The sequence below is a fragment of the Bos indicus genome, chromosome 8 (assembly GCF_029378745.1).
Source record: "Bos indicus isolate NIAB-ARS_2022 breed Sahiwal x Tharparkar chromosome 8, NIAB-ARS_B.indTharparkar_mat_pri_1.0, whole genome shotgun sequence".
Taxonomy (NCBI): Eukaryota; Metazoa; Chordata; class Mammalia; order Artiodactyla; family Bovidae; genus Bos; species Bos indicus.
Genome location: NC_091767.1, coordinates 78,942,055 through 78,968,282, shown reverse-complemented (window position 1 = coordinate 78,968,282; position 26,228 = coordinate 78,942,055). Strand labels below are relative to the sequence as shown.

The 26,228-nt window shown below is 35.8% G+C and overlaps 1 protein-coding gene across 4 annotated transcripts in view; it reads left to right on the top strand.

Moving 5' to 3' along the window:
- AGTPBP1 (ATP/GTP binding carboxypeptidase 1) overlaps positions 1 to 26,228 on the top strand; it is a 193,296-nt gene that overhangs the window by 49,015 nt on the left and 118,053 nt on the right. For all 4 annotated transcript variants that reach the window (XM_019966505.2, XM_019966503.2, XM_019966504.2 and 1 more), the window contains 6 exons: positions 8,700 to 8,763; positions 9,156 to 9,302; positions 11,720 to 11,851; positions 13,699 to 13,792; positions 23,005 to 23,042; positions 25,727 to 25,935. In XM_019966505.2, the coding sequence (XP_019822064.2) occupies positions 8,700 to 8,763; positions 9,156 to 9,302; positions 11,720 to 11,851; positions 13,699 to 13,792; positions 23,005 to 23,042; positions 25,727 to 25,935 (684 nt within the window). The remainder of the gene's footprint in view (positions 1 to 8,699; positions 8,764 to 9,155; positions 9,303 to 11,719; positions 11,852 to 13,698; positions 13,793 to 23,004; positions 23,043 to 25,726; positions 25,936 to 26,228) is intronic.

Sequence of the window (26,228 nt, the reverse complement as noted above, 5' to 3'; positions counted from 1 at the left end):
GCCCCTTCTCCTGACCCGTCTTTCCCAGCATCAGTGTCTTCCAGTGCGTCACCTCTTCACATCAGGTGGCCAAAGTGTGTGTGTGTTGTGTCTGTGTTGTGGATGCACCACACCATGTGGCCCACAGGGTCTTATTTCCCTGACTAGGGATTGAACCTGTGCCCTTGGCAGTGAAAGCACAGAGTCCTAACCACTGGACCACCAGGGAATTCCTGTTTTTTTTTGTTGTTGTTGTTAAAGTGTAATTAATTTACAATATTATATTTTTTATAGTTTTAGATGTACAGCATAGTGATTCAATATTTTTGCAGTTTATACTCCATTAAAATTATTATAAGATAATGACTATAAATTCCCTGTGCTGTACGATATATTCTTGTTGCCTGTATTTTTTACATAATAGTTTGTGAGTCTTAATTCTATACCCCTAACATGCCATTTTCCCCATCGGTAACCACTAGTTTGTTTTCTGTATCTGTGAGACTGTTTCAGTTTTGCTTTATCCATTTGTTTGTATTATTTTTTAGAGTCCACATATAAGTGATAGCATATACTATTTGTTTTTCTCTCTGATTTATTTCACTAAGCATAAAATTCTCTAGGTTCATCCACATTACTGCAAATGGTAGAATTTCATTATTTTTTTTATGGCTGAGTAATATTGTTTGGCTGTTGGTGGATACTTGGGTTGCTTCCATAGTTTGGCTATTATAAATAGTACTGCTATGAACATTGGGGTTCATAAATCTCTTCAAATAAATGTTTTTGTTGCTTTTATTTTTTTGGATACATGCTTAGAAGTCAATTGCTGAATCATACACTTGTTCTGTTTTTAGTTTCGAGAAACATTCATACTATTTTCCACACTGGCTGCACCAACATACATTCCTACCAGCAGTGTACAAAGGTTTTTTCTTCCACATACTTTGGAAAATTGTTTTTTGTGTTCTTTTGATGATAGCCATTCTGACAGGTGTGCGGTCGAACCCCGGTGTTTTGATTCACATTTATATAATAATTGTCCTTGCATGTGTGTGTGTGCGAAGTCGCTTCAGTCATGTCTGACTCTTTGCAACCCCATTGACCGTACCTCTCCAGGTTACTTTGTCCATGGGGTTCGCCACACAAGAATACTGGAGTGGGTTGCCGTTTTCTTCTCTAGGGGATCTTCCCCAACCCAGGGATTGAAGCTCTGTCTCTTATGTCTCCTGCATTGGCAGTGGGTTCTTTGCCGCTGGTGTCACTTGGGAAACCATAATAATTATCCTTATATCTCCCATTTGTAATTCACCACCTCCCGTCTCTGTTGACCTCAATAAATTGAGACATGAACAAACAGAAAAAAGCATGGGTAATAATACATATATCAGACCAAAAAACCCTTTTTAAAAAAAGTGTAAAACAAAAGACAAAGAAGGACGTTATATAATAATAATAGGATGAATACAAAAAGAGGATATTAAATTCATTAACATATACGCATTCAATATAAGCACCTAAAAATATAAAGCAAATACTAACGGACACGAAAGAAGTAGACAATAATGCTTAACAGTAGGAGACTTTAACACCCACTGACTAGACCCTTTAGGTATGCCCTAATTCAAATCCCTTAAAATTATACAGTGAAAGTGAGAAATAGATTCAGGGGATTAGATCTGATACACAGAGTGCCTGATGAACTATGGATGGAGATTCATGACATTGTACAGGAGACAGGGATCAAGACCAACCTCAAGAAAAAGAAATGCAAAAAAGCAAAATGGCTGTCTGAGGAGGCCATACAAATAGCTGAGAAAAGAAGAGAAGCGAAAAGCAAAGGAGAAAAGGAAAGATATACCCATTTGAAGAGTTCCAAAGAAGAGCAAGGAGAGATAAAAAAGCTTTCCTCAGTGATCAATGCAAAGGAATAGAGGAAAACAATAGAATAGGAAAGACTAGAGATCTCTTCAAGAAAATTAGAGATACCAAGGGAATATTTCATGCAAAGATGGGCTCAATAAAGGACAAAAATGGTATGGACCTAACAGAAGCAGAAGATATTAAGAAGAGGTGGCAAGAATACACAGAAGAACTGTAGAAAAAAGATCTTCATGACCCTGATAATCACGATGGTATGATCACTCACTTAGGAATGCAAAATCAAGTGGGCCTCAGGAAGCATCATTACGAACAAAGCTAGTGGAAGTGATGGAATTCTAGTTGAGCTATTTCAAATCCTAAAAGATGATGCTGTGAAAGTGCCGCACTCAATATGCCAGCAAATTTGGAAAACTCAGCAGTGGCTACAGGACAGGAAAAGGTCAATTTTCATTCCAATCCCAAAGAAAGGCAGTGCCAAAGAATGCTCAAACTACCACACAATTGCACTCATCTCACGCTAGTAAAGTAATGCTCAAAATTCTCCAAGCCAGGCCTCAGCAGTACATGAACCGTGAACTTCCAGATGTTCAAGCTGGTTTTAGAAAAGGTAGAGGAACAGAGATCAAATTGCCATGATCCATCGGATTATCAAAAAAGCAAGGGAGTTCCAGAAGAACATCTACTTCTGCTTTATTGACTATACCAAAGCCTTTGACTGTGTGGATCACCACAAACTGTGGAAAATTCTTCAAGAGATGGGAATACCAGAACACCTGACCTGCCTCTTGAGAAATCTGTATGCAGGTCAGGAAGCAACAGTTAGAACTGGACATGGACCAACATACTTGTTCCAAATAGGGAAAGAGTATGTCAAGGCTCTATATTTTCACCCTGCTTATTTAACTTATATGCAGAGTATATCATGGGAAATGCTGGACTGAATGAAGCACAAGCTGGAATCAAGATTGCTGGGAGAAATATCAATAACCTCAGGAATGCATATGACACCACCCTTATGGCAGAAAGTGAAGAAGAACTAAAGAGCCTCTTGATGAAAGTGATAGAGGAGAGTGAAAAAGTTGGCCTAAAAGTCAGCATTCAGAAAACTAAGATCATGGCATCCAGTCCCATCACTTCATGGCAAATAGATGGAGAAACAGTGGAAACAGTGACAGACTTTATTTTTTGGGGCTCCAAAATCACTGCAGATGGTGACTGCAATCATGAAATTAAAAGATGCTTACTAAGGCAATGCAAAGAATGCTCAAACTACCGCACAATTGCACTCATCTCAGACACTAGTGAAGTAATGCTCAAAATTCTCCAAGCCAGGCTTCAGCAATACGTGAATCGTGAACTTCCAGATGTTCAAGCTGGTTTTAGAAGGACAGAGGAACCAGAGATCAAATTGCCAACATCCGCTGGATCATCGAAAAAGCAAGAGAGTTCCAGAAAAACATCTGTTTCTGTTTTATTGACTATGCCAAAGCCTTTGACTGTGTGGATCACAATAAACTGTGGAAAATTCTGAAAGAGATGGGAATCCCAGACCACCTGAGTTGCCTCTTGAGAAACCTATATGCAGGTCAGGAAGCAACAGTTAGAACTGGACATGGAACAACAGACTGGTTCCAAAGAGGAAAAGGAGTACGTCAAGGCTGTATATTGTCATCCTGCTTATTTAACTTCTATGCAGAGTACATCATGAGAAACCCTGGGCTGGAAGAAGCACAAGCTGGAGTCAAGATTGCCGGGAGGAATATCAATAACCTCAGATATGCAGGTGACACCACCCTTATGGCAGAAAGTGAAGAGGAACTAAAGAGCCTCTTGATGAAAGTGAAAGTGGAGAGTGAAAAAGTTGGCTTAAAGCTCAAGATTCAGAAAACGAAGATCATGGCATGTGGTCCCATCACTTCATGGCAAATCAATGGGGAAACAGTGGAAACAGCGTCAGACTTTATTTTTTGGGCTCCAAAATCACTGCAGATGGTGACTGCAGCCATGAAATTAAAAGACACTTACTCCTTGGAAGAAAAGTTATGACCAACCTAGATAGCATATTGAAAAGCAGATATTACCTTGCCAACAAAGGTCCATCTAGTCAAGGCTGTGGTTTTTCCAGTGGTCATGTATGAATGTGAGAGTTGGACTGTGAAGAAGGCTGAGCACCGAAGAATTGATGCTTTTGAACTGTGGTGTTGGAGAAGACTCTTGAGAGTCCCTTGGACTGCAAGGAGATCCAACCCGTCCATTCTGAAGGAGATCAGCCCTGAGATTTCTTTGGAATGAATGATGCTAAAGCTGAAAGTCCAGTACTTCGGCCACCTCATGCGAAGAGTTGACTCATTGGAAAAGACTCTGATACTGGGAGGGATTGAGGGCAGGAGGAGAAGGGGATGACAGAGGATGAGATGGCTGGATGGCATCACTGACTCGACAGACGTGAGTCTGAGTGAACTCTGGGAGTTGTTGATGGACAGGGAGGTCTGGTGTACTGCAATTCATGGGGTCGCAAAGAGTCAGACATGACTAAGCAACTGAACTGAACTGAACTCCTTGGAAGGAAAGTTATGACCAACTTAGACAGCATATTATAAAGCAGAGACTTTACTTAGCCAACAAAGGACCGTGTATTCAGTTCAGTACAGTTGCTCAGTCATGTCTGACTCTTTGAGACCCTATGAACTGCAGCATGCCAGGTCTCCCTGTCCATCACAACTCTTGGAGTTCACCCGAACTTATGTCCTTTGAGTCAGTGATGCCATCCAATGATCTCATCCTCTGTTGTCCCCTTCCCCTCCCGCCTTCAGTCTTTCCCGACATCAGGGTCTTTTCAGATGAGTTAGCTCTTCACATCAGGTGGCCAAAGTATTGGAGTTTCAGCTTTAACCTCAGTCCTTCCAATGAACACTCAGGACTGATCTCCTTTAGGATGTTCTGGTTGGATCTCCTTGCAGTCCAAGGGACTCTCAAGAGTCTTCTCCAACACCACAGTTCAAAAGCATGAATTCTTTTGTGCTTAGCTTTCTGTATAGTCCAACTCTCACGTCCATACGTGATCACTGGAAAACCACAGCATTGACTAGACAGACCTTTGTTGATAATGTACTTGGTTTTTAATATGCTGTCTAGGTTGATAGTAACTTTCCTTCTAAGGAGTAAGCGTTTCTTAATTTCATGGCTGCAGTCACCATCTGCAGTGATTTTTGAGCCCCCAAAAATAAAGTCAGCCACTGTTTCCTCATCTATTTGCCATGAAGTGATGGGACTTGATGCCATGATCTTAGTTTCCTGAATGTTGAGCTTTAAGCCAACTTTTTCACTCTCCTCTTTCACTTTCATCAAGAGGCTTTTTAGTTCCTCTTCACTTTCTGCCGTAAGAAAGTGTCATCTGCATATCTGAGGTTATTGATATTTTTCCCGGCAATCTTGATTCCAGCTTGTGCTTCTTCCAGCCCAGCATTTCTCATGATGTACTCTGTATATAAGTTAAATAAGCAGGGTGACAATATGCAGCCTGACGTACTCCTTTTCGTATTTGGAACCAACCTGTTGTTCCACGTCCAGTTCTAACTGTTGTCTCGTGACCTGCATATAGGTTTCTCATGAGGCACATCAGGTGTTGTGGCATTCCCATCTCTTTCAGAATTTTCCACAGTTTATTGTGAACCACGCAGTCAACGGCTTTGGCTTAGTCAATAAAAAGCAGAGAGTTTACTTAGCCAACAAAGGGTCATCTATTCAAGGCTATGGTTTTTCCAGTAGTCATGTATGGATGTGAAAATTGGACTCTAAAGAAAGCTGAGTGCAGAAGAATTGATACCTTTGAACAGTGGTGTTGGAGAAGACTGTTGAGAGTCCCTTAGATGCAAGGAGATCCAACCAGTCAATCCTAAAGGAAATCAGTCCTGAATATTCACTGGGAGGACTGATGTTAAAATTGAAACTCCAGTACTTTGGCCACCTGATGCGAAGAGCTGACTCATTGGAAAAGACTCTGATGATGGGAAAGATTGAAGGTAGGAGGAGAAGGGGATGACAGAGGAAGAGATGGTTGGATGGCATCACCGACTCAATGGACATGAGTTTGAGTAAACTCTGGGATTTGGTAATGGACAGGGAGGCCTGGCGTGCTGCAGTCCATGGGGTTTAAAGATTTGGACACGACTGAGTGACTGAAGTGAACAGGACATTACATGCTAAAACAGCAGAATACATAATCTTTTCAAGTGCACATGGAAACTTCTCCAGAACAGATCACATATTAGGCCACACAGCAAGTCTCAAAAAATTAAAAGGCACATGAAAATATATACAGTAAGGATACTGATAGTTTATGGTGAACGGTATCGGATTTTTGATCTCTGAAGAAGTTTTGGCTTCAGGACCAGGGATCAGGCTTGATCACTCAAGAGCTTTTGTGTAGCAGGGTTTTATTAAAGTATGAAAAGTGACAGAGAACGCTTCTAACATAGACATCAGAAGGGGGATGGAGAGTGCCCCCCTGGCTAGTCTTTAGTGAGGGCATTATATACTTTTTAATTTAGCTATTACAGTAATTCAAAGAATGTCTCAAGGTTGTAAAAATTTTACCAGATCCACTCCCACAATTTACATTTTAGAATAACAGGATTAGAAGTTAACAATAGAAAGATCCTACCAGACCCACTCCCATGATATACATTCTAAGAACAGGATTAGACAGGTTTTCAAGAAGGAAAACTTCCCTGGTAGCTCAGATAGTAAAACATCTGCCTATAATGTGGGAGACCTGGGTTCAATCCCTGGGTCGGGAAGATCCCCTGGAGAAGGAAATGGCAATCCATTCCAGTATTCTTGCTTGGATAATCCCATGGACAGAGGAGCCTGGTAGGCTACACTCTACGGGGTCACAGAGTTGGACAGGACTTCACTTTCACTTTCAAGAAGGGGAAATTGTCCTCACGCAGGATACCTTGTTGTTATATAATCCTTAGTACAGAGTTTGAACTGAGTTGTTTGTTGTGTAATCATCAGTCCTGGGCTTAAAGAAAGAAATAAAAAAGTTTATGTGACTAAGACTAAGGCATGTAGAGGAAAAAAGTCCTTTCCTCCTCCTTGAGAATTCCAGACCTCTTTTTCCTGGGACCCACCCCCCCAACTTCTCATCAACCTACCTAGGAACTGACTCTTTATTGGAGTCGACTCTCTCAATACCTTATTGTGTTAAAGTGGCGTGTTAAAGTCCCCTACTCTTAAGTATTATTGTCAGTTTCTTCTTTTGTGTCTGTTAGTATTTGCTTTATATTTGTGGGTGCTGTATATTGAGTGCATATATGTTAATGAATTTAATATCCTCTTTTTGTTTTGGTCCTTTTATTATTATGTAATTCCCTTCTTTATCTTTTGTTTTACCCTTTGTTTTAAAAGTTTTTTGTCTGATATGTATATTGCTACCCATACTTTTTCTGTATGCTCCTGTCTCAATTTATTGAAGTCAGCAGAGATGGGAGGTGGTGAATTACAAATGGGAGACCTATCTGGATAAGGCCTAGAGATAACAGTGTAACTTCCATTCGGGTTTCAGTGGCTTGAACTCAATCACGTGTCCCAAAACTAATTACAAAAGAGCTGGAAAATGTGGTTTGGCTGTGTACCCAGGAAGAAGATAAACATAGCAATATTGCTTCTGTAACAATCCGTTCTTTTCTTTAACAAATGTTTGTCTCTCATTCTTCCAACTTCATCACCAGTGAGTCAGTGGTCGTTAATAATACCCTCAGTGCTAAGAGAAGGGTCTCTGCTTAATGTGTGGTCCTCTTTCTGTTCTGGATTTGATTTTTTGGACCCATTAGTTTCTGCCCTTAAATGGTGAAGCAGAGACAATATTTGTTCCTTTTTGGAAGGAGTTAGAACAAGAGTCCCATTCTAGTCACTGATACATTGCAATTCTGAAATTTGTCTAAATAAACACTGTAAAATCCTTCTATTCTGAGATCAGGCAGTTTCTTGAATAGGCCACAATTCTGTTGTCTATTTTTCTTTATCCAAACATTGCTTTTAGTAAGAGAAATATAACCATAGTACAGTATTTAAACATTTTTTCTTATTAGATTGTTTGTCAAGACTTTGGAAAATATTAATAATTACTCTTCAACTTTACTGGTAGGAGTGTAAATTGCTCCACTAAGAGCAAGTTAATAATACCTATCAAAATAAATGTCCATATCATTGACCCAGAAATTCCAGGAATTTCCCATGTACAGTTGTACTTGCTTCCCTGGAAATGTATGTACTTGGTTTTGGTTACAATTTTTTAATAGCAAAAGATTTTAAATATTTAAATGTCAAATTGATAGGTGGTTACCTAACCAATGACATTGCCATCTAATGGAATATATCAGTAGAATTATATCATTTGGAGAAATCTATATATAAATGTATATTTACTTGAATTTCTTTTATGTGTGTACATTATCTTGCTGGATACACAAAAAATTGATAATGCAGTTACTTTTTGAGAGGGGAGTTCAGTGACTGATTAGTCACCATATATACATTGTCATGCCTTTTATATTTTGATACATTTATTTGTATTATCTACTTGGTAGAAGTTGATATGTCCAAATAACAAATTAATTCCTGTTGATATTAATAGCTCAGATGATTTGTAAGAATTTTTAAGAGCAGTAAAGAGAGACTGAAGTGGTATATGAGAATAGTGAAAACCTAAATACATTTATTCTTAGAGAAACCAAAGAGGTCATCTGTAAATGTAGGTAGTTCCCAACAGAGAGAAGTTTGGGAATCACAGATTTATAATGTTTTAATAAAGCAAATAAACTTTATTTCAGAACACAAAAGATCTTCAAACTACACTTAATATCTTGAGCATTCTTGTTGAGCTGGTGTCAGCAGGTAAGTTTTTGTTTCCTTTGGTCTATTTCTATTTGTAAATAATGATCAAAAATATACAAGTATCATGTATACTTTGGAATTTTCTGATTCTCATACAGAGGCTGTTCTGAGTATTGGAATTTGGAAGCCAAAATGTCATACTCTTTGTTGTTGCTTTGTATTTGATATCTTCCAGTGTCCCTCAAACCCATGTGGTTTACAGCCTTGAACATGAGTTTTGCATCAGTGTTTATTTACTGTCTGTGCTACTTTTTAATTAATATAAATATTTTGATCTTATTTGTTTGCTTTCTAAAGTCATCACTTTTACTTGAATGGTAACAAGGTGCGATATCTAATATATTATGGAAGAATTTGTGGTTTGAACAGATTTCTTTCAAAAAACTTTTTAGGTGGAGGTCGAAGAGCGAGTTTCTTGGTCTCCAAAGGTGGTTCACAAATATTATTACAGTTACTTATGAATGCCAGCAAAGAATCGCCCCTGAATGAGGAGTTAATGGTGCAGATTCATTCCATTCTTGCAAAGATTGGACCAAAAGGTAAGGATTTCACTTGCATGACTATCAAGTGGAACTACTTTTTTTACTTTGGTTCTGTGTGCCTTGAAACTGGTAAACTTTAAAATCTAAAATTTTACTGCTTATTCTTAGCCTTAGTTAGGAATGCTTTTTATAGTCAACTAGTGACCTGCATGAATTGAGGATCCTAAATTCCCACATATTTCTATTGCATGTGATGGAAAAAGGAAGACAAAAGTGTGTCAGAATCAGAAATGTGTCTTGGTGTGTGTGTGTGTTTCTGGCATGTATATGTTATAAAGGATACACATAACATGGATATTGTTGAGGCTAGAAGGAGGGAGTGTGCGTGGGAATGTTTTGAGGAGCATGGGTATAAGACATGTTTTCTTTTCATTGTTGGTCAGTCGTTAAGTCATGTCCGACTCTTTGTGACCCCATGAATTGCAGCGTGAGGCTTCCCTGTCCTTCACTACCTCCCTGAGTTCGCTCAAACTCATGTCCATTGAGTCAGTGATGGACATGAGTTTGGTTGGTCATCACTATGACCAACCAATAGTGATAGTCATGTCTCAATGCTTAAAAAGCTTACAAGCTAGTTAAGATCAAAAGAGATATAAAAAATTGTAAGACTGATTTATTACAATAGTAAGACATACAAAATATTGAAAACTACAATTTGAGAAAACATAGGCTATAAAACAAAGGAGGAAGCTGATTTAGATTATGTTAAAAGAGAAAAGCATTCTTTGACTAGAACCTAAGCTCAGTGTAGAGTTGTCTGTCTGCGCAGAGATTAAAATGACTCTCTGAACTCTTGAGTAGTGATTTTTTAACGGTTCTGCCATTGCCTTGTGTTTTTAAACTTTAAAGTATTTGGCTAAAGTGCTTTTTCTAAAAAGTGTCTGAAAATGTGTATGCAGTTTGTATACTTATGTGTATTTCATGCATATCTTTTTGTATTGTATGAATATTTAAATAATACTGTTAATAATCATTGTCTTAAGGTATCCCTGAGATGACTTTAATTTTTCAGGTATCTTACGGACCGTAAGACTTAAACATATATTCAGTTTATTTAAGAAACATGTTAGCTCTTTCTTATACTTTTAAACTCTGATATTTGAGATTTAAGGGCTGCTTTCTGAAATTTTTGTTGAAAACGAAAAATAAAATGAGAAAACCTTTTTGTATTGGTGAATATTGTTATATCATGCTTCCTCCTCTATTTAAAACCAGGTTATCTTTCCTGTGCTTTTCACTAAAGCATAAAGCTTTCATTATCTTTCTTGTGCTTAAATTAAGATATTGTTTAATTTATATTTTTATTTCTTTAATGTCCCTTGTAAGTTGTAGCTCTTTTAATATTTTCCTGTATACTTCTAAATTTTTGCTGTTTCCTTTATTTTTGCTGTTGTCCTAGTTTTACATTTTTATATTATTGAATTATATTTGAATTTCTTGGGTGATTTTATAACTTTTTTACTTTTCCCTTATGGGCTGAGAATAATTTTCCCTTAAGAATATTAGGTTTTTTGATTTACATTTTCTGTTGATGAAATAACTTTGCTTGCTAGTCTTGGTTACTTTCTTTGTTAAAAATCCTAACATTCTCAAATTCTTGTTGTCCAGATTTTTTTTTTTACTATTTTAATCTCTTCCTAATAATAAAAATCAAGAACTTTCTTTTCTTCCTTTTCTTTGTTAAGAATTAGCTCCCTCTAGAAATTTATTTGATAATATTTTTTAGATTATTTTCTAATAAGCTGTTCATTTTTTCATTATATTCTTTTGGGCTTCCGCAGTGGCTCAGCAATAACAAATCTGCCTGCAGTGCAGGAGCCATAGAATACTCAAATTCAATCCCTGAATCAGGAAGATCCCTTGGAGGAGGGCATGGCAACCCAGTCTAGTATTCTAATGCCTGGAGAATCCAATTGGCAGGGAGTCTGGTGGGTTACAGTCCATAGCGTTGCAAAGAGTCACTACTAAAGTGACTTAGTATGCATCATGCATATTCTAAGTCTGAAAACAGTACAGTTAATATTAAGTAAATAATGTTGGTAATGTATATTTAGATTCTTTCCAATTTCTTTAACCATGTGATGGCATTCCTTTGACTGTGTTAAGCTGGAGAGACTTTCCTGTGTGGGGTAAATCAGTTAAGTTATTCCTTTCAATAATAGTTTAAGTGTTGGGCCACTCCAGCCTCTGTTGCCCTGCCCTGTCATCCTGCCTGCCCCTTACTCTTTCTTTCAAGCCATGTTTTAAAAGGGTAAGAAGTATTAAAATATATAAGAAAATGATTACAGCTTTAGTTATTTCAGGTCAACTTTATATTAGTAGTTGATAATATGCATTCATAGTATTATGACATTTTAATTTTATTCAAAAGTTACATAGGAATAAATTATGTTTGTTCATTTATTTTTAAACAGACAAAAAATTTGGAGTGAAAGCTAGAATTAATGGAGCTCTAAATATAACTCTGAATTTGGTCAAACAGAATTTGCAGAATCATCGCTTGGTTTTGCCTTGTCTTCAGCTTTTACGAGTATATTCTGCCAACTGTAAGTATTTCAGAGCAGCTTTTAGTTAGCTCGATGTTGTCACATTAACACAAAATGAAAATTTTAAAGTACTTTAACTCCATAAATCTCTAAAAGTTGTGGACAAGGAACGAGAATATTTAAAATGGCTCTTTGTAATTCTAACCACTCCCTCAAAGGTGATATATGTAAGAAGGTGAGTTGACAAAGTCTTAAGAATTCTCGTTAATTCCCCCCATTTGTAAAGGTATGTAGTGAGGCTGATGAGTAGGCAGCCTGTGGAAAAGATGTTGAAGAATAACCGAGTATTGACAACTGGAAAAACTGCTGCGCCTATTTGGATTATTACAGATGAGAGGAAAATTGAGAAGGAAGGAATGCAGTGGCATAGACACCTGGAGCTAATTATCTTTAGCAATCTATAGGGAAGTAGCAGAACCAAAAATAATAGGACAGGAGCCTCTGAGGAAGCTGTAGAGAGCAGTGATCAGAGAGATTGCCTCAGATGAAGTGTCTCCCAACATAAATACACACACACACCCATGCCCACACCAACTCTCTCAGATGAAGTGTCTCACAACACACACACATACACACTCACATGGAGAGGTAGCCTCAGATAAAGTGTCTCCCAACATAAACACACACATACACCCATGCCCACACCCACCCTCCCAGATGAAGTGTCTCACAACACACACACAGACACACACACACACAGACACACACACACACACACATCCACATATACTCTTTCTCTCTCTCACTCTCTGTCTCTCACTAATATAATATTAGGTCCCAACCCCCGAAGTGTGGATTTTCTATTTCCTGACTATGGATATGAGATTGGAATGTTAACAAGACGCTTGACATTGAGATTGTAGAGTACATTTTATTATAAGAACATCATTGCAAAGTAATGATAATCTCAGTGGTAGGTTTGTATGTATGTGTGTGTATTTATCTGTTATCAGTATCTATACTTTGAAAGTATATCTAAAGGTGTGCTCACAGAAAAATAGTTTTGAACACTTAAATAATTAACACTTATATAATTAAAAAGAGCATAAGGAAATTAATGAATTCTATTTATAAAGAAATTAGGAACAGAGCAATAAACATAAGGAAAGTAGAGAATGAAATAGAAAAAATACATTATAAAATTTAAAAAAATTCATTAAAAAATGAAACAATTGGATTAAGAATAGATGAACCACTGAATTCCCTAATTAAGGAAAAAGAAAGACAAAACAGATTAGAATTAGAAGTGATAACGGAGTGATAAGCAGATACAGAGGAAATTAAAATTGTCATACAAAACTTTAGGAACTACATTTTTAGGGCATTTTATTTCATTAAGCACCAGGAGGCTAACAAATGGTGTATCTATAATTTTTAAATAATATTTCTTCCAAGACTGAAAATGTTAGGCCCAGTTTTCTGGTTAGGTAATTGTTTGCATGTTCTGTCTAAAGTTGTGACCTGTTTTTGCCTACTGCAGTCGCTTTAATTAAGGTCCTCATTACTTTTCACCTAGGCCACAGCCATCTTTCCTGTAGTGCTCTTAGATCTGACTTGCATCTAAAATCTGACCTGCAGATCTGATTTGTTGTTGCTTTTGGGCAATTCCCTATATTTGAAAGAATTCACAACTTCTAGGAACTTTCATAATTTATTTACTTCTTTTCCCACTTCATCTTCCCATTGGCATGCCTTTGAAGTATCAACTAAGGTGGACTTTATGAGAGACTTAGAGTTCACATTTACTAAACAGTTTGTATATGTTTTTCGGCCGTGTGCCACATGTATAAACATTTCTATCCACTGAGGTTTTTAAATCACTTTACATCTTTTTTTCCGCTTCCCAGCTGTGAATTCTGTATCTTTAGGGAAAAATGGAGTTGTGGAACTGATGTTTAAAATCATTGGACCATTTAGTAAGAAGAATTCCAATCTTATGAAGTGAGTAAATGTTTTAAGTGTAAATAAAAGTATACCCTTTGTTATTTTGGGCCTTATCATCTTAATCTGTACAGTGAGATGATTGAGTTCAATTGTATCTAGGGTCCTTTCTTAGTTCTTAAATAGTGATTTAATTATGATAAAGATTTTCTTTAGTATAAAGTTTTATCTTCAAAAATATATCAGAATTAGAAAACTGAATTTATACTGTTATAGAAATTTAGACTTTGAATATTCCTAGATACTATAATAGGAAAAAAGACCTTTACAGAGTATCACTCATTCAGAAACATTTATTGAATGCCTACTATATTCCCTACCCAATTTTATAATCTTTTAATGACCGTTTCCTTCATTGTCACAATTATCTGGATATATTTTAAATTTACATACTTCTTTTTTGTCAAATAATGTCATTCTTTTTCTTATTTGAGATATGTATATATGTATGTATGTCTCAAAATATATATTACATATATGTATATTTATGTTTGTGTGTATATATGTACATATATATACATACACCCACAAATATATATATATAGATAGATACATTCGTTTGTGTGTCTTTCAACCTCAGACTTTAAAGCATTTTCAGTTATTTCATTATATTTAGTGCTTTCTTGAGCCATATTAATCATCATTCTTTTAAAAAAATTATTTTGGAATTTTTCAAACAAATATAGCATTTACATTGTGTTAAACTAATTATCTTGAATTATTTATATTAATTACTTATTATATTCCACAATTATTAACATTCTGCCGTTTTTGTTTCATTTGTTCCCCCTCCATACTTTTATTTATGTTTCCTAAAGTATTTCTAAGCAAATCCAGGATGTTATTTACATATATATGAGTTTCTGTAAGCAAGTACCAAGTATTTTCTCATTTTCCCCCTAAATACTTCTTTATGTAACTCAGCTAAATAAGGACCTGAACATAACCATAATACTATAATTGTACTCAACAAATTTATTGATTGCTTAACACAATCAAAAATTCTTTGTGTCTACTCTTCTCTAGTTATCTCAAAATGCCCTTTTACAATTGGTTTGTTTAAAACAAAGTACACACATTCAGTTCAGTTCAGTTCAGTCGCTCAGTCATGTCTGACTCTTTGTGACCCCGTGAATCGCAGCATGCCAGGCCTCCCTGTCCATCACTAACTCCCGGAGTTCACTCAAACTCACATCCATGGAGTCAGTGGTGCCATCCAGCCATCTCATCCTCTGTCGTCCCCTTCTCCTCCTGCCCCCAATCCCTCACAGCATCAGAGTCTTTTCCAATGAGTCAACTCTTCGCATGAGGTGGCCAAAGTACTGGACTTTCAGCTTTAGCATCATTCCTTCCAAAGAACACCCAGGGCTGATCTCCTTTCGAATGGACTGTTTGGATCTCCTTGCAGTCCAGGGGACTCTCAAGAGTCTTCTCCAACACCACAGTTCAAAAGCATCAATTCTTTGGCGCTCAGCTTTCTTCACAGTCCAACTCTCACATCCATACATGACCACAGGAAAAACCATAGCCTTGACTAGACGGACCTTTGTTGACAAAGTAATGTCTCTGCTTTTCAATACGCTATCTAGGTTGGTCATAACTTTTCTTCCAAGGAGTAAGCATCTTTTAATTTCTTGGCTGCAGTCACCATCTGCAGTAATTTTGGAGCCCCCAAAAATAAAGTCTGACACTGTTTCCACTGTTTCCCCATCTATTTCCCATGAAGTGATGGGACCAGATGCCGTGATCTTCGTTTTCTGAATGTTGAGCTTTAAGCCAACTTTTTCACTGTCCTCTTTCACTTTCATCAAGAGGCTTTTGAGTTCCTCTTCACTTTCTGCCATAAGGGTGGTGTCATCTGCATATCTGAGGTTATTGAGATTTCTCCTGGCAGTCTTGATTCCAGCTTGTTTGTGTTTCTTCTAGCCCAGCATTTCTCATGATGTACTCTGCATAGAAGTTAAATAATCAGGGTGACAATATACAGGCTTGACGTACTCCTTTTCCTATTTGGAACCAGTCTGTTGTTCCATGTCCAGTTCTTTTATTTTTTTTTGTAAAGATTTGTTTAATTTGTTTCATGTTTATTTCATGAACATTAAAGCACTTTATAAATGTTAAGTCCTAAACATTTTCAGTTGTGTGTTGATATTTGTCTTTAGCATAGATGTATGGGACTGGCAAGATACTGAAACTCACAGAATTTTCCATTACTTCTTTGTTCTTGATTTGTCCCTCTTAATCCTGCTCATCAACAGCAACAGAACAAAAATGATAAACGTCTTCCTTCTTTTTAAGGTGCTCTACAATATAGTTCCAATTTGCTGTTGCTGAACTCAGTTGGGTCCTACTCTTTGCGACCCCATGGACTGCAGCACCCAGGCTTCCATGACCTTTGCTGCTGCTGCTAAGTGGCTTCAGTCATGTCCGACTCTATGCAACCCCATAGATGGCAGCCCACAAGGCTCCCCTGTCCCTGGGATTCTCCAGGCAAGAACACTGGAGTAGATTGTCATTTCCTTCTCCCCATGTCCAGTTCTAACTGTTGCTTCCTGATCTGCGTACAGATTTCTCAAGAGTCAGGTCAGGCGGTCTGGTATTCCCATCTCTTGAAGAGTTTTCCACAGTTTATTATTCCTCATTATATTTAGGAAATTTCCAAATCTACACACAAATAGAATAATGAACCCTGATATACCCATCAGTCAATTTCAACAATTGTCAACATTCTTCAATTTAAATTTCATCTTTCCCTTCTTTGTCTCCCTCCTGAAGTGAAGTCGCTCAGTCATGTCTGACTCTTTGCGACCCCATGGACTGTAGCCTACTAGGCTCCTCTGTCCATGGGATTTTCCAGGCAATAGTCCTGGAGTGGGTTGCCATTTCCTTCTCCAGGGGATCTTCCCAACCCAGGCATCAAACCCAGGTCTACTGCATTGTAGACAGACGCTTTTACCGTCTCAGCCACCAGGGAAGTCCTCAGGAAGTCTCAGGAAAAATATAGGAAGTCTCCCTCCTACCAGTATTTTAAAGCAAATATCAGCCATGAGATTTATTATGTTAATTCTTAAGTATTATTGCTATCAGATAGTTTTTTCTTTTAGTGTTACCAAAGTATCATTTCTTTGTTCAACAATATTAATGATTCTTTAAGATCATGTAATATCTTCTGAATATCTAAGAAATGTCTTTTTTTCTTTCTTTCTTTTTTTTTTTACAGTTGTCTTGCTCAAATCAGGATTGAAATAAGAGCTCTTCTACATTCTGTTTGATTGATAAGTCTTGTAATCTTTTGCAGTCAGTAACTATTCCCTGTCCCTCTGTTTTTTTGTTTCTGATTTACTTGGTGAAGGACCTGGGTGACATTTTACAGAATGTTGCAGCATAGATTAAGATAACTATATCCTGGGGTCTTTTAACTTGCAGGTATACTTTCAAATTTTTTATAGACTGATGGAGCTTGAGGCTTGATTAGATTTTTTTTTTTAATTATCAGAATATTTCATAGGTGGTGCTGGGTCTCTGTTTTGCATTACTTAAAATTGTCGAGTTGAAGTGGTCCATCTTCTTTCACCTAATCACTTAGCAATATTTCATGACATTGCTTAGATCCATTATTTCTTAAAAATGTGTGAAATAATGAGTTTTCTAATTTTCTCATTCTTTTTACTTCTATTAGTTGTGACTCTTTTATAAGGAAAAACTTGTCTGCATCAACTATTCATAGGCTAAATTTTACAATGAATTAGGTTCAGAACATACCCAGTCTTTTTACCCTTTCTTAATAAAGGTCGAATATTTAGCTTGTTCCCTTCTTGAAAATGGATGCTTACTTGCACATATAATTATTTATTATTTGGTGGGATGGTGGCATATTTACTTATATAAGGATTATACAGTCTTAGAGCATCTGATGAAATGTGACAAGATAAAAGAAAATGATTATATCACAATTAGTAAGACCAACTTCCAGAATAGGTGTAGTGAATGGATTCTGGAAGCAGGCAGAAACTGGATTTACATGTTAGCTTTGTCACTCACTGGCTTCATGATATGAAGTTACCTAACTTAAAAAAAAAAAGTATTTATGGCTGTGCTGTATCTTCATGGCTGCACAAACTACTCTCTAGTTGTGTGTGGGCTTCTCACTGCGGTGGCTTCTCCTGTTGCAGAACACGGGCTCTGGTGCACATGGGTTTCAGTAGTAGTGACATGTGGGCACAGGAGTTGCAGCTCCAGGGCTGTAGAGCACAGGCTTAATTATTGTGGCACATGGGGTTAGTTCTGCAGCATGTGAGATCTTCCCAGACCAGGGATTGAACCAATGTCTCCTGCCGTGGCAGGCAGATTCTTCACCACTGAGCCACCAGGGAAGCCCCAGTTACCTAACTTTTTATGTCCCAGTTTTCTATTTGTAAAATAGTAGTATTGGCGCCTACATCATAAGATTGTTTTGAGGGTTTAGATAATTCCTGTAATTAGCACAGTGCCTGTATTAATGCAGTGTAATTAGTTTAGGTAAGCAGTGTAATGTGGATGAATGAATCCTAGTTACTATCAAAAATATATTCTTTATCTTTAAAATTTTTATGCCTTTCCTCTTTTTGATGTTTAAAGTACTTCATAATTAATTTTTATCTAATGACTATGATCTACTTAAGATCTAAATTAACCTATTATAACCCATTACCAAATTTAATATAAAATGTTCCTAGGAGATAAGAACATTTTACAAGTATCTTTATAATATACAACATGATATATTTCTAAAACCGTGTAGAAATCAGTGGGTCTAAACTTGTGAGAAAGGAATGTCATTATCTAAATTATCCCTTCATTCTTTTCTCTGTGTTTTAAAAAGAACACCTGTTTTTAACTTTACTTTAAAAAGGATAAACATTCATTGATCAGACATCTGTATCATGATTCCTTTATTATTTTGAATAATCATAGGGTCTCCCCCCATAATTAAACAATCTCAACATCTAGAGCATTTATGTGTCACAGTTCTTCCTGTCCTTAAATAGTACCCTTCATTTAGTTGAAGAAGATTGAGGATTATTATTTATGTTTGAAGAGCGATGCTTCCCTTTCAGACTTCCTTTCCTTTCCAATTTTAGGTTTTGGATTTAAACATTGTTAATTTACAGGAAGCAACTCTGAATTTATTGTAACTCTGTCATTTTGAGTTTCCCTATAGGTTTGGAGGGGCATCCCTTGTTGTGCTAACGGTGAGGAGCCTGCCTGCCAGTGCAGGAGATGTAGGTTTGATCTCTGTGTTGGGAAGATCCCCTGGAAGAGGGCATGGCAACCCACTCCAGTATTCTTGCCTGGAGAATCCCCATGGACAGAGGAGCCTGTCAGGCTACAGTCCATAGGGTTGCAAAGAGTCACACATGCCTGAGCAAATTAGCACACATAGGTTTGGAGGTAATTGCAAGGATTGACCTCCCAACTTAAATAACTTTATGAGTACCTGGGGCTTAAGCTTTTCCTTCTTCACTGCTCTTAAATGAATAAGCCATAAACTGTTTTTAAAGCCATTGTTAGCTGTGTTATTCTGTGTAGGACTTAGGAAGATTGGAAAAATATATGAGGAAGTATAAAATATTGGTGCTGAGAAATTCTAATTAAAAAATGTGCATTTCAATAAATATTTTTCTGTAACTTTTTGGTGACTATATTATAAATTCACACAGACTTATAAGTGACATAGAATTTCAGAAATTCCTCTGTGCTGAAGTTTTTAAAAATATCTTTAAAATAACATCTTGGTGAGACTATCTAGATGACTTTACACCAAACTTCATAATTTCTTTTAATCTAGTGGAGCTATGGAACAGGCATGATGGGAAGAAGGACTTAGGTGTATATCCCAGTTTTGCCAGTGTGAAGAATAAGCATCAAGAAAAAAACATATAGCATAAGGCTTAGAAAATGTCAGAGCACTTTTCTTTGGTTCACATGTGTTGTACATAACTGCTAGCAGGGAGAAAGATGTTTCTGAAAGTGCTCTTAAGATTTTTAAACTTTTAAATTAGAGAAATGCAAATCAAAACTATAATGATGTATCACCTCACACCAGTCAGAACGACCATCATCAAAGAATCTACAAATAGTAATTGCTGGAGCGGGTGTGGGGAAAAGGGAACACTACTGAGCTGTTGGTGGGACTGTAAACTGATAACAGCCATAATGGAGAAGAGTATGGAGACTCTTAAAAAAACTAGGAATTAATCTATTAATACCATATGACCCAGAAACCCTACTACTAGGCATATACCCTGAGAAAACCAGATTCTAAGAGACACATGTACCCCAATATTCATTGCAGCACTATTTACAGTAGCAGGACATGGAAGCAACCTAGATATACGTTAAGAGATGAATGCATAAAGAAGGTGGAGTACATACATACAGTGCAATATTACTCAGCCATAAAAAGGGACAGATTTGAGTCAGTGGTAGTGAGCTGGATGAACCTAGAGCCTGTTAAGTAAAAAGTGAAGGAAGTCAGAGAAAAATGAATATTGTGTATTAATCCATGTATATGGAATCTAGAAAAATGGTACTGATGGACATATTTGTGGGGAAGGAATGGAGACAGAGATGTGGAGAACTTGTGGACACAGCAGGGGAAGGAGAGAGTGGGATGAATTGAACAAGCAGCATTGCACTGACATACATACACCATTATGTGTAAAACAGATAGCAAGTGGGAAGTTATTATATGATGCAAGAGCCCAGGCTGATGCTCTGTGATGACCTAGAAGGTGGGATGTGGGGAGGAGAGGGTGGCTCTAGAAGAGTGTTGGCTTCTGGATTTTGTCTTGTTTAGGAAAATCTATCCTACACAACTATTATGAGATTCTTCCTTAGTATTTTTTCTAATATTAGAAATTTATTGTCTCTGGAGGCTGAAGTTCAGAATCAACTTGTCAACAGGGCCAGTGTTCCCTTTGTTGCCTGTGGGGGAGAACCCCTCTTTGTCCCTAGCTTTTGATGGTTTGCTGGGAGTCTTCAGTGTTTCCTTGGCTTGTAGCTGCAACATTTCAGCATCTGACTCTGTCTTCATATGGTGTTCTCTCCTTGTGTGTCTGTCTTCGAATAGTCTTCGCTCTTTTTACTAGAGCATCAGCCTTGATGGATTAAGAGCAGTCTATTCTAGCATGACTTCATCTTAATTATATCTGCAAAGATCTTGTTTCCAGATGAGGCCACATTCTGAGGTGCTAGGACTTAGGACTTCAACATATCTTTGTGGAGGAGACTGACATTTCTGATTTCATAATTTTCTTTCTCAGCAACCATTTTAGTCATTTTCATCTCACTTAGTTTTTATGTGACCCTAGGCATATTATATTCTGAAATCTTTAGTGTCTTTATTCATAAAATGTGCCAATTCTAGAGACTAGGATTTAAAAAAAAAGTTAAACTATAAAGCACGTACAACTAAAAAACATGTACAAGACATGTAGGACAATTTTTGGCACTTGTCAGGTCTTACTGAATGAAGTCTTCCTTTCCATTTTTTTCCCCTAAATTGCCATTTTACTTAGAAGGCCCATTTAGTTCTGTATTTAATTTTGACCAATTTAAAAGTCATCCTTATTCTGATAGTTTACAGTCTTAAGTGCATATTACTGTGTAATTAATTACAAGGTTATGCAAAGTTTCTTACTGATGAATCAGTGCTCGGAAAATTGTTTTAATTTTATACTTTTCATTTGCTTTTAACATGCCATTACCAAAACTGCACATTGTTTTGAGGAATTTAGTCGCATGAATTTATATTTTTTAGGGCATATACTTTTGCTTTTATTTTCCAAATGTTATCATAAATAAAGTTTTATATGGTTGCTTTATTTGTGTCAGTAAACCAAAGTGTAATTGTTAACGGCCTGCTCTAGAGGGTAACAATAATGAGCATTTATCATAAATGAGCACTTTTGTGCCTAGTCCTAGATTATTGTTTCAAGTTTTACTGTGAACCAGTATCCATCTTAAAACTATATCTGTCCTAAATCTTCTAAGTCATTTTAAAAGTTGTCATCTGATCATGCTATGTGTACCACTAATGGGTGTGCAGCTTTATTAATTTTATTCCCTTGTTTTCAGTTTTGTTTTCTTGAGTAGATATTTTTGGTTTTAATTTCTTACTGTTCCATAGATGTGTACATTTTATTACATTATCGAGATTGTAAAATAATCTATGTAAGAGTTAATTTTATTTTCTAATTTTGTAACCATGAAGAACCTGCTACTGTGGGTATCTAGTAGGCATTCAACAAATCCTTAATGATGAGTGAAATGCTTAAATTTGACAGTATACATATTTATATGCAAATTAATTATCCTTATTGAAATCTTACTAAGAGGTACTGTGGTATGTAGTCTTATATTTTTAAAGTTGCTGAAAGTAAGTGCCATTTCTTCAGTAACTCATTTCTAAAATAGCATTTGAATTACAGGTTTTCCACAGTGACGTTATATGTATTTTTAAAGGTGCTGAATGGCATTGATTTCACTGTGTGTAACTGCATATTTATGTTCAGAGAAAATCTAAGTGCTCTAATAGGCAGTAAGAATTTTTGAGATATGAATTAAATCATTGTTCTCTTTGGTGCTATATGGCTGAAAAATGTTAAGGGCTCATACATCCTCTCTCTAATCTCCTTGTTCCAAAATATTTTACATTTGTTACCACAGTAAATGTTAGGATTATTGCTTGATAGAACTAACATACTTTGAAGTCAGATAGCTATGAATACCTATAGAATTTTGTAGTTACAACCTCTGTTAAAACTTGTTTTTGTTTTAATTTTTTTGTGACTCCAAGTCTGATTGTTAATAGTATTCCATTGTGAACTCTGGCCCAGTCAGAATAGTATTCCTTTGTGAACTCTGGCCCAGTCAGATACAGGTACAATGATTCCATTCATCTAACCTCTGATATGAAGACTTAAACATTGTTAATTTTCTTCTTTTTCTTTTCTTAAACATTTTCTGGTGCTTCTTTGTTGATATTTCCTCATAATCAATTTTAACCTGAAGGAAGTGAGGCATACAGAGAGGCACCATATGTAACTGAGTATCCCAGGAATGACATTTGGAGTAGATACTGATTACTTATCTGAAAAGATTGTGTGACTTTACTATTGTAGATTAATTTTACTAGTTTTGTTGTTGTTTGTGTTTTCTCATGTTGACAGGGTTGCTTTAGACACTCTTGCTGCATTGCTAAAATCAAGTAAGTTTTTAAATACTAGAAATACTAGATACTGTTTTTCTGAGTATTCTAACTGCTATTTTAAAGAAACTGGAAATGTAGATTTAGTTAACAGTTATAAAGCTTGTTCGTAATAATTTAACGTCAAAGTTGATTTTATCTTTTAGAGCAGTTGATTGATGTATAACTAATATCATTTATGTTTATTGAGCTCTAACTTGTTTATCAGTATATTTATATAATTTCTTCAAGTATATTAACTTCCTTTCTCTAAATTACTTATATAAACATAAAGCCTTGTTAATAGGGGAAAGTAACATGTAAATATACTATAGTATCATTTTGAAAAAGTGACCATAACATGGCCTTGAGAACATTTAATATGAAGAATATCTTTGACAACTACTATCTCTATAAAATGTATGATTTTCAATTAGAACCTCCTTATTAGAAATTTTATTTCTACCATAAATTCAGATTTGTAACATTAAAAGTGGCTTAATGTAAATTTAGAGTTTATTGAATGCATTTAGAAACTAAAACATTGTTTTTTTAATCTTTGAAATTGAAGTGTTGGAGGAAATGTGTCATATGTTGCTTTTGGAGAGTAACCATCTACATTATGTGGATCTGTCTCTCTGTGATACCCAGTATCTATATTTTAAATATTAATTTTCTTAGCACTCCCATTCTCACTGGTTGATTAAATTAACATTGTATTTAACCATGATAACATTCAATCCTAAAGATCTATGTTGATGGCTTTTGATGTTATTTTTCCCCAAAACTGTCTATCAAGGGTGAGACCAACTTGCCCTTAAGTTTGAATTATGAGAAGAATAGTAACAAATGATTAATTGATTGAAAATCTGATATTTGATAATGATTTGTTAAATTAAAAAATAACCTTAGGTATTAGTATTATAGCTGCTATATTCAGTTGACAGTTCTGTCCTTTAAATGTGTAGTATTCAATTAGATTAGCTGTATAGCTTTGTTTTCATATATGATGTGATAAAACTGTAGACCAAGATTAGGATACTTGGATTAATTTCAGAAATATCTGTAGCCTTGCTTTGATGTGTCCACCCTGCCTTTGTTGTTCAAGGTGTTTAAACATTAATTTTTAAATTAATATAGGTGTATATTTTTGATTTAGAGTAGATTAAAATAGCCATTAAGCTAAATTTTTATTAAAGCTTATTACTAATTTGTAGAATCACTAATGACAAAGTCACTAATTCTAAGTCAGGAAAAACTAAAACATGAGTTTCAAGGATTTATAGAAATCAGTAACCTAAAATGATTGAAATGCTGATATCTTCAGTTTTAAATAATAATCTTTCTTTTACTCCCTCCCTTTTTCTCCTTCAGAGGAGGATGGTAGGCAAACATATCTGGTAAAAACGTAACTGACAAGTAGAATGACTCTGGATTGCAGATAGCTGTGTACTAAGGGTCACTCACTGTGTGTTATGGACAGGTTTCTTATTTAATCTTCAATGAAGAACTTAAATATTTCTCATAAATACCATTTAGGCTTTTGGGAATTCCACTGGAAACACAGTTTGTGATAGGAGTTTCAGTAAGTGTAATGTTTTTTAAGAGAATCATTCTTTTAAGACATTATGATAGTAATATCTTTTAAGTATTGTTGGTGATACTAAAAAGCTAGTAAGCTAAAGGCTTATATATTCCAACTAGTGTAAACAAAAATTATATATATATATATATATATATATTTGTTTAAAAGACATGAAACTATTATTAGTTAAAACTATTTGAACTTTTTATAGATCGCCACCCAGCACCACTTGGGTGCTCCAATGATAAGAGTGCAAGAGAATGTGCAATACCAACTCACCTGAGGTTGTTTGGTTAGAAATACCAGTCTCTTCCTCATCTATATTTACCTACAAAATGCCAGGCTCATGGCATGAACATTAAGATAATGCAGCAGTAAGGCTGTGCTGCTTTTAGTTGCCTGCAGTACTAGTTTTAAATGTGCTAATACACACCTAAAACATAGGTAAAGACACTGAGATCAACAAACTTCTTAATGCCGTCTTAGACATTATGTTCTGATATTAGAGAACTGAGAGAAACTCATGGGGTAGGAGGGGTGCTTTCTTATGTGAAAGGTCTTTAGTACCTCTATTGTATGTTTGGAAGAGCTACTTTGCTTTGCCTGATAGCCACACCTTAGCAAACTAGCTCTTCCAGACACAAAAATAAATAGAATGTTCTAACATACAAAGTTAATTTTACACAAATATTGTAATGGAAGTTGCAATAATGATAGTGGCTTTTAAGAAAATCAGAGTCACAACTAGTAAGTTAAAGGCTTATATATTCCTTTTGGTGTAATCAAAGTTAGTATATTAATAGGTTTTAAAATATATGAAAGTTTCATTAGTATTAACATTTGGAAAGATACAACCTTAATTGTATTAAAGATATTTTGATATTTATTTACCTCAAAACAATAGATAGGCAGATTTCTAGAAAATTATACTTTGTTATCTGGAACTTGTCATATTTATTTTGTTAGCTAAAAATATTGAAATATGTGGTTGCCAAAGTTTTTCTTGGAAAAAAGGAATTATAAGAATTCATTACAATATTATGGTTATGTTTTCAATTTGACTTTACCGATGTCTTTTATTATTTTAAAAATATTCTTTTTCAATTTTCTTTTGTTAAAGAAACTAATGCCAGGAGAGCTGTAGACAGAGGATATGTCCAAGTCCTTTTAACAATTTATGTAGATTGGCACCGCCATGATAATCGGCATAGAAACATGCTCATTCGAAAAGGAATTTTACAGAGTTTAAAAAGTGTTACAAACATCAAGTTGGGAAGAAAAGCATTTATTGATGCCAATGGGATGAAAATTCTTTATAACACTTCTCAAGTAAGTTTTTAATTTCCTTCCTGTTATTATGATTATCTATTAATGATAGGATTTGGTTCTTAAGAAAACTTACTGTTTCTAAAAGTACAATATGATAAATATATTTAAAAAATTTGAAAACCAAAAGGCACAATCATTTCTCACATGTGACCTTAGACTAAGTTCGAGAAAGTACTTAGTGTCTATCTCTGCAAGATGAGATTTTTTTTCCCCTCATAGGTAGAAGGAAGATGTATAAATTTCTTCCCTGGGCAGGAATGGATTCCATATAGCCACATTTTCTAAGGTGTGCT